We start from the raw sequence: 13,425 nt of genomic DNA, 5'->3' as shown, positions 1-13,425 counted from the left end.
AGAAATGACATATCAGCTTGATTCTACTTGGCACCTGGAGACTCAATGCCCAGAGTTACTCTTGCTAATGTGCACTAATTTTGTAGCAACTGTGCCAAAAACCATCTAATAGGACTTATGCCACATTTATTATGCGTTTTTGACACTTTTGTTATGGCTAGATTCACACTGGACGTATCCGCAGTGGATTACGTCTCCTGTCACTTCCAATGTGATTACATACCCAGGATTGTCATCCCGCTGTGAGTATGTAAGTCCAGGCCCCATTAATCCCCTGCCGCCGGGATGATATATTACTTGTTCCATGCTCCGGCCGCATATGAGGCACCTGGCTCCCGGAGGTTGCACAAAGCCAATCAGTGATTGAGGCTGGGCCATGCACTGATTGGCGGCACAGGACCTCTGGGAGCCTCAGACGCGGCCACATCGTGGAACAGTTAATGTACCATCCCGGCCGCAGGGGGTTAATGGGGCCGGGACTTACATACTCGCAATCCTGCTGCGAGTATGTAATCACATTGGAAGTGACAGGAGAGGTATCCGCTGTGGATACGTCCAAAGTGAATCTAGCCTAAAACTTTTTCACTGGGTCTAAAAAAGGGGCCTTGGTAATAAAAAATGGCCATGGCTTTAGGTGTGGCAACACAAAACAAAAACTAACTACTAGTTGGCCTAAACCTATGGTCTTAGCCATGATTTAATAAAAACATGAAGTTTCAAGCTTTTGTACATGTTGGAGCTGGAACTACTGCCTTTACATTGGATACTCATCAGGACTCAGCCCAAGTCTTATTTTCCATGTCCCTGCTGTGGGGCCCAGCCCACCAGCCCATGAAGTGAACTTTCACATATATGGTGAGCTGACTAATCTTTACTTCCATGAATGCATGATCTAAACCTATCCCTGTTACTTGGAAAGTACCAAAGAGTTACATATATCCTTGGAACTAGAAGAAAAAGAGAGACGGGGCGCATTCTGGTGTAGTACATTTTAGTGTGTTTCACTCACCTAGAAGAGTTGTGCAGATATATAGGCACAACTGTATAGAGGGTATATATACACCTCCTCCATCGCAGCTTTCTCCAGGGAACTCTCGGCTCCAAGCCGGAGTGAACAATATGGATAGATGATCCCAACCAGAACCATCTGGGATTGAGGCCCTTCTATATGGACTAAGTGCAGGTATTGGGATGTCACTCTGGGAGGTCACACATCATCTGGCATTTGTATGGTCACGAACTTAATGTGTGACTGCCCAATGAGTGACACCCCAATACCTGCGCTAAGTCCATATAGAAAGGCCTCGATTCCAGATGGTTCTGGTTGGGATGATCTATGCATATATCCTTGGAAGAAGCACTAAGTGAAACATGTTTTCTGGTACAGACTTCTATTTTCCATTTCCCTTGGTACTGTGGTTCCCCCTATAAGGGTTGGATATGTTTTCACTATGCACTTTATTCATTCAGATGACTCAGTACGACTTTTGGGAACATTTCCTATCGTTCTCTCCTTGTACTAACCAAACTGTCTTTATGGTTGTCAGATGTATGGCCCTTTTTATGCATTTTTAAGTAACATTGTGAATTAATAAAGCCTTTTACGTATTTTACATTTTGAGTCTAAAATAGCGGCTGGTGAAAAACATTGGACATAGCCTGATAGAGCTGGGCCACTGAATATAATATTTATTCATCCACACACGATGTCTCCTGCAACCTATGAAGGAGACATTGCATATGGATGAATAAATATTATATTCAGCTTTTACTGTGGTTCTTGCATTATATTTGTGCAGCAGTTTAGGATGAACAGTGCCCTTTCTAGGTTGAGGAGGACACAAAGACTATAAATGGCAACATGAATTCACATCTATAATAATAATAATGTAATGTGTCTCCATTAGTGATGCTGCTGCACCTGTGGCTGCGTATGTATCTGTGTGTATATGTTTTGCACTCATAAGCAGCCTCAGTGAGATCAAACAAGCCCAGCATATATTGCATTAATACCATTGTTAGTTGAGGCATTGGGAGCTCATCCTCACCTGTTCTTATTGGGTCTTTGCGGGGGTTGCTGCCTTAAGAAACCAGGTTTATAGATTTAATCCTTGATCAGCTTGATGTTCCAGCACTATATTCTCTGCTCAACCACTTAGCTGTATTGGTGACAACCAGAGTAGTCTCAGCAACAAGCAGTCATGGATAGGATATGCCACCTGCAGACACAGAAGCAGCTGGTCAATGCACATGCCATAAAAACATAAGACAGGCAAGGAGGTAATTGTTTATGCTGCAATCATAAATCACTTGCACATTTCTGTTCTGTGATTGACAGGAAAAAAACATGAGGAATTAAGAGTTAATGATATGGCTAAGGGTCCTGTTACATCGGGCAATTATTGGCCAAGCAAGCTTGTTTCTCAGCTAATCAAGGCACCATTAAAAAAAAAAAAAGAAATCAGCCATAGGCCACACATCTCCCCTTGTAATAAGGGATGTGAGGCTGATGCCAGGAAAGGCCTCATCACCGATCGGACCTTGTGAAGGCTCTGTAATCGGCATTAGCGCTCACTTACAGATGGGCAGGGGCTATCTATACGGCTCTGTGAGACAAATTTACTAATCCTGTGAAATACATAGACTTGGTAGTCATGGGCTAACTATATATGTCTCTCCTGTTGCCTGCATACCCATGAATACTATAGGCCTCATCACTTTATCCCAATGGCATCTTGATAGGGAGATAAACGTGTAGGTTCGCACTCACTGGATAAAACCGTTCCATTTATTAATGTAAATCAAGTAATGAATAAAACTATATAACAAAACTTGGTGTGATTGACTTCAATCTTTATCATAATATCTGGAATAACTTTCATTATGCTGTACTCATTTCTGATGACTATTATATCAGCCAACTCTTTTTTGTATATGTGATTCGGGCTCTGCCAATTTTTTGTCATTTGCTGTATCCATATGACATCACCCATTAACATAATAAAGAGACAGCCCCCTCCTATTTTTTGGCTTTGGGGACACCCATGCCAGGGGGTCGCCCAGTGGTCAGGCAGCTCATAATAGGATTTGCCAACTTACCAGTCGACACCAATTGTGGACAAGAACAATCATTTCTGTGTCCCAATCCTTCAGATAAGACGGTTGTTATTTACTTGCTGTATATATATTTCGCTCTCTAATAAAGATTGAAGTGAATCATACAAGTTTTGTTATACGGTTTTATTCATTACATGAGTTAGTAAATCTGACATAACTGTAAACACTATATCACCCTATCAATTGTAGGCCATAAACCTCCATATATACTTTTATTGATGTACAAAGGATAAAGGTCCAAACCACCACAAGCAAACAGGTAAAAAATAAGCACATCTCAGGCTCATTCCATTGCCCCTTACTCATGGTATTGAAACGCGTTGATTTTGTACCTGTTTGCTCATGGTGGTTTGGATTTTTATCTTTTGAATATCCACAAAAGGAATAATTTATTCAGTGCCCATGCCCAATCCTTTTTTCCTCCTGCATGATCTATCAGGGGACACACATATAGCTTTTTTAACAAAATGTTCACAGTACAAAACTTTGGATGGCTTACTTTGTACCAATATTCTTCACCGATGTTGTGGTGAAATGTTCTTATTTAAGCCAGACCCATTTTTGAAAATCCATACCTATTTCCTAGCCAAACCACCCTTTTGTCACATAGAATTACATTTTTATGACAAGGTTTAGCTGTAGCAATTTAGTAGTTTGCACTAATATGCCTGGTGAAGGCAACAATGTGAAGATGGAGTCTTCATGTACCTGGAAACATCCATGTATGCACATATAATGCTTTCTATTCAGAAGCCCAAACATCAGTGTTCCAGCATGACAAGGTACTACAAACAGAAATGGCGTAATCAATGGCAGTTAGAACCCCTGGGATGCTAATCCTTACAATCATATAGAACCTGTTATTATACAGAGTCATATAATTGTCAAAGATCAAGGGACTGGAACCATGATTATATGTATGTTCAGTCTCCTCATACAATGTCTTTGTCATGTACATGTAGGTCTATTTCATAAAGTGTATGGTTTACCTAATTATAATGATACCTCCTTCCCTCCCCTTATGCCTTTGCATATGCAGATGTCCTCTTATATATTGGCACTGACCTGCACTGTAGATAAAGTGAGGAATAGCAGTCTTATCCTCCAGACTGTCCACTAAGGGTTCAAGGCCAAAGCTGTATATCATGTCTACATGCCCAATGTAGCCATGATATACAGCTCTGGCCTTGAACCCTTAAATCCGAGTCAGTGTGGGCCACTATCCAGTCAGAAGCTTCTTTATACGACTGCAGAATGAAGGCCTTAACATGACCAGGAGTACATGCACGGACATAGGATAAAAAGTTACACAGTTTACAGTCCGATCACAAAGAATAGGATTCCACCAAATTACAGCCTGCTTTATTCTCTAGAGCTGCAATCACTATTCTGCTGGTAGAGTTCCAAACTGCTGCCTCCATGTCCCCCTCTGGGTTTATGGCAATGGTGTCATGTATGCCTATGACACTGCAGCCAATCACAGGCCCCGATAGTCACATGCTGTACAAGCAGGAAGAGACAGCCGAGGCCAGTGATTGGCTGCAGCAGCACTTGTGTGTACATGACATCATTTTGGCAGAGCCAGCCGTGAATAGTGGAGCATTTGTAGAATTATGGGTAAGGACTTTTTCTTTTTTTTATGCAGGTTTGTCTGAATTTAATTTTAAGAAAATAATAGCAAACTCCTTTAATCTAAAAACTATTATTTGTTCCTATTCTAGTGTAACATCAACTGACTGTTAGATGAGATGGTGTTGCTTGTCGGATTATAATGTAGGATACTTGTTCTGTATATCACTCCCATCATCTGCTCTCATTTATAATGTATGTGTCATCAGTTCAGCTTTCCCTTCTCCCTCTCAGGTGTCTCAGATACTTCTCACCTTACTGTACTGCATGTAACAGGCAGAATGTACCCATTACTGGGTGGGATGAGGTTGGAACGAGGACAGTCACCTGGACCTGTCTCCATAGGACACGCATAGAATGCTGATGTACTGTCCATGGTGCTGAACATATAGCATTTTATTCTTGCTTTGCACTAAAGGTGCCTATGACTGTGGGCATGGCTTAGCCTTTAGTATTCCCTATAGGGAGGGCTAAGCTGCTGCCAGACTGCTCTGCCACTGGCTTATCCCTCCGAAAACATAGGGGACAGACAGTGAAAATTCATCACTAACCAACCCTTCTCTTTGAAAGTCTGGGAGGCCCCCATACAGCTTATACTGTCATAAGGCCACCCGTGGATTTTGCTGATTGTAGTATAATGTGTATGGGCACACTTATTGTGGTACCAAAAATTTTCTTTAAATGGTTACTTTTAACATACACAAAAATGTGGTCAATGTGGTTGAGTTCATACAGTTCCTCTGCTCCCAGCATCACATCAAAGATGCTGCCCGTGTGTGTGTGGGTGTGGGGGGGAATCCCTTACATTGGCATTGTACGTCCGTGTTCCGCGTGTAACACGGAATGTGTGAATGCAGCATTAGTATTAAAATCCCCAGGATATAACTGCCTGCCATCTTTGAATAAAGGAGATCTATTTTGACCATGTAATGTGTCAGGGTGGTTCTTTTGTGAACAATTAATACTTTAAACCTGTAATTTGGAGCAGACAGTAAATATACGACAGCACACTTCGGTTTGTTTTACACAGCCAATCATGGGGCCTCGTCAGGATGCAAACAAGGGCAAATAAGCAAGATTGCCACTCATTTGCAGTGCCTTTATACAGCACAATAAATCGAACAGCCAGGCCGCGTAGTGTTTTTTTTTTTTTTTTTTAATTTAACTGCATCCTGAGCACAGTTAGAAAAGAAATTTGGAAATACACCATTAACCCTTTAAAAGCACATTTTTTTCACTAATTTCTGTGCCAACTAATTGTGTGTGTTTGCGATTTCAACTATGGTCACCTTAGGGGACTTTAGTTCAATAAAATATTTATTACAATAAGTTGTCTTAAAGGGAAAGTAACAGTAGGTTAGATGCTAACCTGCAGTTATGTCTCCACAGAGCACTGAGGATGAAGGTACTTTTCTTATGTCTCAGTGCTATTTTTGGTAACTCTTGACTTTAATCAATATGTAAATTAGGTGGTTCAGTGCACTAGGGGTAGGACTACTGCTCTCAGCACAATAATCCCCACCCTTACCTCTCATGAGCATTCAACTGGTGCTCTGTAGTGTTGGGAGTCACCCCTATATTCACGAGGAGGGGCAGGCTGGATCGCTGTACTGAGGGCTGTAGTACCACCCCCAGTGCACCAAACCATCTACTATACATATTATTATAAGAAAAATGCCGTGCCGCGCTTAGTACTAATATAAAAAACAGCAATAAAAAGCACCACTATTAGTGCATAGTGCGAGCAGTGTAGGGTATTAAAACCAAGACACTCACCATTGGTGCTTGTTGATGTCGGCTTGGATTTGTAGTCCTCCTCGTTTGTAGACCTGTGTGGTTTCCCTTGTGTGACTTCCTTTGTGTGACTTCCTTGTGTGAGTTCTTAGTCACCGATTCCTTTTTAGTTGTTGTTCCTAAAACGTTCTTTACACCGGAATATAATCCAGCCGGCCGGGGCGCACGCCCTATCTGGATTATATTCCGGTGTAAAGAACGTTTTAGGAACAACAACTAAAAAGGAATCGGTGACTAAGAACTCACACAAGGAAGTCACACAAAGGAAGTCACACAAGGGAAGCCACACAGGTCTACAAACGGGGAGGACTACAAATCCAAGCCGACATCAACAAGCACCAATGGTGAGTGTCTTGGTTTTAATACCCTACACTGCTCGCACTATGCACTAATAGTGGTGCTTTTTATTGCTGTTTTTTATATTAGTACTAAGCGCGGCACGGCATTTTTCTTATAATAATTTTATTTTTTTAGTGGAAGCAGATACCACTAGCTATAGCTCGCAGCAGTACGCACACTAAAAAAAAATAAAAAAAAATAAAAAAAAAAAATTTTTTTTAGTGTTTTACCAGGAGCGCGATTGTTTGAAATCTATTCTACAATTACTATACATATTGATTACAATAAAGCTCTAGCAAAAACCCCATTGAGGATAAAGGTTTTCTCTATGAGAAAATAACAGCAGGTTAGAGCCTTCTAGCCTGCTGTTATTTTCCCTTTAAGGGTTAACTCACCACTTGCTCCCACATGCATCTCCACCCGTTCCATAAACTCCATTCTATGCACAGGCGGATTCCACCGTCCGCCCAAGAATTGACAAGTCATCGGCGAGCGGCAGGTTATCCATGCGGATTCCATAGTATGTACACACCCTTATCACCATGGAGTCACTTTCTGTATTCACGTCCCATCACACACGCTGTGTAGTCTCTATGTACACACAATCAGAGGTGTATAGGGACACTCACAGAAGGTCAGGTTATATTTAGAAGCATGCTATAGGTATTATAATGGGGAATATACTTAGTGGCTAATCACATATTTAAGCCGTGTGCACACAAACAAAACCACTCATCCATTGGTAAAGATCATGACCCACAGAGTGTCATCCCCACTCATGGACAATGCATATAATGGTACCTTTACACAGATTTATCTGACAGATTTTTGAAGCCAAAGCCAGGAACAGACTATAAACAGAGAACAAGTCATAAAGGAAAAATTGGAATTTCTCCTATTCTTATATGCATTCCTGGTTTGGGCTCCAAAAATCTGTCAGGTAAATCTGTCTGTGTAAACGCACCATAAGACGTATGGGAGCCCGTACATACTATGACATGCTCCATGGAAGCCATGGTCAGGTGCATGCCCACACATTAGAATGGGTCCTATATTTACTTCAGTATGCTAGCCCCCCATGTATATATTATATATTATTGTTTAGAGGTCGCCGCTGTACCGGCTATAATAGCAGTGTATTAGCGGTGGGCTTATGCGGTTCACATCCCGCCGCAGTGACTACAGCTCCTGATGTTAGGGAACCTGCCATCAAAAGGAGCGTTATAGGCGGAGCGTTAGGCTGCAGTTACTATAGAGACATCACGTGATTAAAGAGCGTGCGCGTCACCTGACTCCGCGCTGTAACTTCCGGGTTATCAAGTAAGTACCTAGACGTGCTACGGAGGGTGTACGGCGCCGTGTATAGAGGCGGTGGAGGGGTGTACAGTGCTGTGGATAGAGAAAGAGGAGTGGTGTACAGCACAGTGTATGGAGCAGGTGGAGGGGTGTACAGCACAGTGTATAGAGGAGGAAGAGGGGTGTAAAGTGCTTTGTACAGAGGAGGAAAATGAGTGTACAGTGCTGTGTATAATGGGGAAAGAGGGAAGAGTGTTGCACAACCTGTGCAGAGAAGAAGTGGTGTACAGTTTATAGAGGAGGGAGAGGGGTGTACAGCACAGTGTATGGTGGAGGGGTGTATAGAGGAGGAAGAGTGGTGTAGAGAAGAGAGATGAGTGTAAAGTGCTGTGTATAGAGGAGGAAGAGGGTTGCACAACCTGTGCAGAGAAGAAGTGGTGTACAGTTTATAGAGGAGGGAGAGGGGTGTACAGCACAGTGTATGGTGGAGGGGTGTAAAGTGCTGTGTATAGAGGAGGAAGAGGGTTGCACAGCCGTGTGTAAAGGAAGAGAGTTGCACAACATGTGCCGTGTGTCGAGAAGGAAGGAGTGTGTACAATGCTGTGTATAGAGGGAAGGAGCAGGGTGTACAGTGCTGTGTATACAGAAGGAATCAGGTGTGTAGCGCTGTATGGAGAAGCAGGGAAGGACAGTGCCATGTATAGGTTGTCAGAATTGCCAGAAAGGTGATAGGTGTGTGGGTCATCAGGGAGGCAAAGGGCAGGTGTGTGGGTCATCAGGGAGGCAAAGGGCAGGTGTGTAGGTAACCAGGGAGGCGACGGGCAGGTGTGTGGGTCACCAGGGAGGCGACGGGCAGGTGTGTGGGTCACCAGGGAGGCGACGGGCAGGTGTGTGGGTCACCAGGGAGGCGACGGGCAGGTGTGTGGGTCACCAGGGAGGCGACGGGCAGGTGTGTGGGTCACCAGGGAGGCGACGGGCAGATGTGTGGGTCATCAGGGAGGCAAAGGGCAGATGTGTGGGTCATCAGAGGGGCGAGGGGCAGTTGTGTAGGTCACCAGGGAGGCGACGGGCAGGTGTGTGGGTCATCAGGGAGGCGACGGGCAGGTTTGTAGGTCACCAGGCAGGCGACGGGCAGGTGTGTGGGTCACCGGGGAGGCGACGGGCAGGTGTGTGGGTCATCAGGGAGGTAACGGGCAGGTGTGTGGGTCATCAGAGGGGCGACGGGCAGGTGTGTGGGTCATCAGGGAGGCGACGGGCAGGTGTGTCGGACATCAGGGAGGCGACGGGCAGGTGTGTCGGACATCAGGGAGGCGACGGGCAGGTGTGTGGGACATCAGGGAGGCGACGGGCAGGTGTGTGGGACATCAGGGAGGCGACGGCCAGGTGTGTGGGACACCAGGGAGGCGACGGCCAGGTGTGTGGGTCACCAGGGAGGCGACAGGCAGGTGTGTGGGTCACCAGGGAGGCGACGGGCAGGTGTGTGGGTCACCAGGGAGGCGACGGGCAGGTGTGTGGGTCACCAGGGAGGCGAAGGGCAGGTGTGTGGGTCACCAGGGAGGCGACGGGCAGGTGTGTGGGTCACCAGGGAGGCGACGGGCAGGTGTGTGGGTCACCAGGGAGGCGACGGGCAGGTGTGTAGGTCTTTAGGGAGGCGACGGGCAGGTGTGTGGGTCACCAGGGAGGCGACGGGCAGGTGTGTGGGTCACCAGGGAGGCGACGGGCAGGTGTGTGTGGGTCTTTAGGGAGGCGACGGGCAGGTGTGTGGGTCACCAGGGAGGCGACGGGCAGGTGTGTGGGTCATCAGGGAGGCGACGGGCAGGTGTGTAGGTCTTTAGGGAGGCGACGGGCAGGTGTGGGTCATTGCGGAAGTGACGGGCAGTCATGTTTCTGTTGTTCTGTAGGATATTAGTCAGTATTAATCTACTGTTGCCTTTCCTCACAGGCGCCAATTCCACCATGTTTAACTGCGACTTCCCTCCTGAGATCAAGAGTCTGTTTAATAAGCAGTTCAAATACAACAAGCAAGAGGACTGGCATCTGCCTCAAACCTCTGAGATCTTGAGCTCTGACCATAAGGAGTTCAGTCGTTTACTCATCTTGAAGGAGTCGCTGAACAAGGTGAAGAATCTTCTAAGCGATAAAAAGCTAGATGACTGGCACAGACATACGTCATTCACAAACAAAGCTGGAAAAATTGTGCCTGAGGTCCGCAGACAGGCCAACGCAGAGCTGTGCACTCAGGCCTGGTGTAAGTTCCATGAGATTATATGCAGGTACCCCTTGTTGCCCAGCACAGCACTCTGGAGCTATGAGCTGAACACTCTGCACCTGTGCGAAGCTCCTGGGGCCTTCATCTCCAGCCTCAACCACTACTTGAAAACCCAGGATGTGCGCTGTGATTGGAATTGGGTGGCTAACACTCTAAACCCTTATCATGAGGCCAATGATGGTTTAGTGATGATTGCTGATGACCGCCTGATTGCAAATACCTTACCGTGGTGGTATTTTGGCCCAGACAACACAGGAGACATCATGACCACCAGATACCTGGATGGGTTACAGAAGTTCATCAGTAACATGTCCTCTTTACATCTTGTTACAGCAGATGGAAGTTTTGACTGCCAGGGAAACCCCGGAGAACAGGAGACCCTGGTCTACCCTCTACACTTCTGTGAGGTGGTCACGTGTTTGGCAATGCTCAGCCCTGGGGGATCGTTTGTCTTGAAGATGTTCACCCTTTTCCAGCATTCTTCTGTTAATCTCATGTACCTTCTGAACTGCTGCTTTGAGACAGTCCACCTTATAAAGCCTGGCACCAGCAAATCTGGAAACTCTGAGGTGTATGTGGTGTGTTTGGGCTACATAGGTAGGGAGGCCATCCAGGGGCATATTGAAAAAATGATTGCACATTTGGGGACAGAGGTTGGAGTAAAATCCTTGTTTTCTCATCACTCCATCCCAGCATCATTCCTACAGTGCCACTGGGAATGCTGCTCTTATTTTTATGACCATCAGACTCATACTATCTTGGAGAATTTGAAACTTTTCTCACATATGGATGAGGAAGACAAGTTGCACCTGAATATGTTGCGGGAGTCTGCCGTCTCCTATTACCTGCAGAGGTTTCAGATAAAGTACATACCCAGGAAACATTGGCTGGTCCGGAAACCACGTGTCGGCTGCAGTTTTAATGCACGTTGGATGGGGACTCGTAACCGCCGCACAGATACATACAATGAGAGGAAGCAGCTTGAGGCACTGACCTGGTCTGAGAAAGTCACTCAGGGGTACTTCACTTCCTTTTTGGGAGAACATGTGACCAGTAACTTGGGTAAGGGATGCTTTCTGGAAGGATGGAACTGTGAAATGAAACCAGAAGACTGGTACTGTCTCCAGGGGCAGCGGCTCTCAAGGATACACAGCTCTTCATTCTGTGACTGTGAACTGCTAAATAAATACAATGAAACAATTGAGGGATGTTCTAAAGGGGGATCAGTAATTTCCCTGACATCACTCTCCTGCTCTTCCTGCTTTCTCCAGCCTGCGAGAGATGTAGTGTCATCATTGCTAGAGCTGGTTGAGAATGGACATCATGTATTGGTCTGTGGGGCTTATTCAGTGTTTGAAGTTCTTCACCAAAGTCAATTGTCTTCAGGATTCATTGAGTGTTCCCCTCCAGAGCATCCAGTCTCCCTTCTTCATGATGGAGATCCAGCCTACCAGCAGCAGCTCATATCTTTGGTTCTGCAGGCTTTTCAGCAGTTACAAACAGGTGACTCATTTCTTCTACCACTCCTGTCCTCGCTTACCCGCTTTACTGCTGGGATTGTGTACATATTGTGCCATTGTTTCCAGATTATCAGCTTCTCATGTCCAACCAGCAATCTTACCAGTGGTACCAATGCTGTACTGATGTGCTGTGGTTACCAGCCTCTTCCCAGCCCCGTTCTCCAGCACCTTCACCAGTTAAAGCAGCTGGTAGACCAGCTGGTGAGCTCTGCTTCTTCTCAGCAGGTCCTTGAGTTCATACCCATGGAAGAACTTCTGAAAGGTTATTTCCTGGAATTTTTATGGGACCTGAATTCTGCCATCATCAGACACAACCTCCATGTGATTGGACTTTATGAACATGATAAAACATTACCAAAGGTGGACCGGGTTTAGACCTCAGTTTAACAGTGAGGATAAAAGAAAGAGGTAGTGACTTCTATTATGTACATAGAGACTCCCTAGAAGATGCGAGCAGTCTGTATATATATGATTTATTTCATGAGCCACAAGCCTTTACAACCTGTATTGAGTATAGTTGGCTTTGATTGTTTTGCTGGACCTCATTCACTTTCCTTCCATTGTGCCAAGTGGATTACCATTATCAGGTTCTGGTTGAATCTTTGTCAAAACTCGGTTATGTGAAAATTTAAACAGATTTAGTTTTCATCTTCCCATTATATTGTTCCTATTCTAGATCTCTGAGGTTCTGGACATGCAGTTTTATGATCTTTCATAGATTTTTCTGACCATACAGATCCTACAATTTTCCAGTGAGCATGTTTTTATTAAACTGAAGACCTGAAATGGTTATCGTTCACATCTTTAGACACAAACATTAATGGGGTCTGTCTGGCTTTCTGCTCATGTCATTTTTGTTGTGTTTAAAAGAGTCTAGTGTTAAATTCTTTTTTGTCCTGTACATTCAACTCTGCAGTGGAGGCCTCTGTCACACTGTGAACCTAGGCTTATTTCTATAAACACCTACACAATGATTATCCATCATTCAATAAATTAGTAAGAATGTCCAACACATTTATTTAGTAGAAAATACCTATGTTATTGCAAATGGCTGTCCAAAAAAAACACAAAAACAACAAGAATCATGGAGGTATGCGGGCCCTTGAAGTGCCAGTACAGTACAATTGATAATATAAGACCATATATAGAAAATAAATTCCACATCCAATACAGCACATAGAATAAACATGTAACAGGTAAGTTTAAAAAGGTATTCCACTCAGATAAAATACATGTTGAATCATCCCCCCTCCTGGAAATTAGCAGTTTTGTTTCCATGGCCGGCTGTCTCAGCACTGTGTAATGCCTGGAGGGTTAATCTGAGGTCAAGTTACTTGTGACCTTACAGCGATTGTGGTTGAAAAGCATGCCAACTTTCTTCCAGAGACAGCCCCACTCTTGTCTCTAGTTCAGGTGTGGTTTGCAATTAAGCTTCATTGACATCAATGGAATTAAGTTTCA

The 13,425-nt window shown here is 44.8% G+C and overlaps 1 protein-coding gene across 3 annotated transcripts; it reads left to right on the top strand.

Annotated features, from left to right (window-relative positions):
* The first annotated feature begins 8,161 nt into the window (after nt 1–8,161).
* CMTR2 (cap methyltransferase 2) lies at nt 8,162–12,941 on the top strand. Of its 3 annotated transcripts, none has more exons than XM_069966388.1 (2): nt 8,162–8,199; nt 10,118–12,941. In XM_069966388.1, exon 2 carries the CDS (start codon nt 10,132–10,134, stop codon nt 12,337–12,339), a length of 2,208 nt encoding a protein of 735 aa, XP_069822489.1. In that variant the 5' UTR covers nt 8,162–8,199; nt 10,118–10,131; the 3' UTR covers nt 12,340–12,941. The 3 variants fall into 3 exon arrangements, with proteins under 3 accessions (XP_069822489.1, XP_069822487.1, XP_069822490.1); XM_069966386.1 differs by lacking the exon at nt 8,162–8,199 and adding an exon at nt 8,519–8,831; XM_069966389.1 differs by lacking the exon at nt 8,162–8,199 and having other exon boundaries at nt 9,970–10,423; nt 10,778–12,941.
* Nucleotides 12,942–13,425: the final 484 nt, after the last annotated feature.

The sequence above is a fragment of the Dendropsophus ebraccatus genome, chromosome 4 (genome assembly GCF_027789765.1).
Source record: "Dendropsophus ebraccatus isolate aDenEbr1 chromosome 4, aDenEbr1.pat, whole genome shotgun sequence".
NCBI classification, from domain to species: Eukaryota; Metazoa; Chordata; class Amphibia; order Anura; family Hylidae; genus Dendropsophus; species Dendropsophus ebraccatus.
Note: the sequence above shows the minus strand (reverse complement) of the source record. Positions and strands in the feature narration are given on the sequence as shown.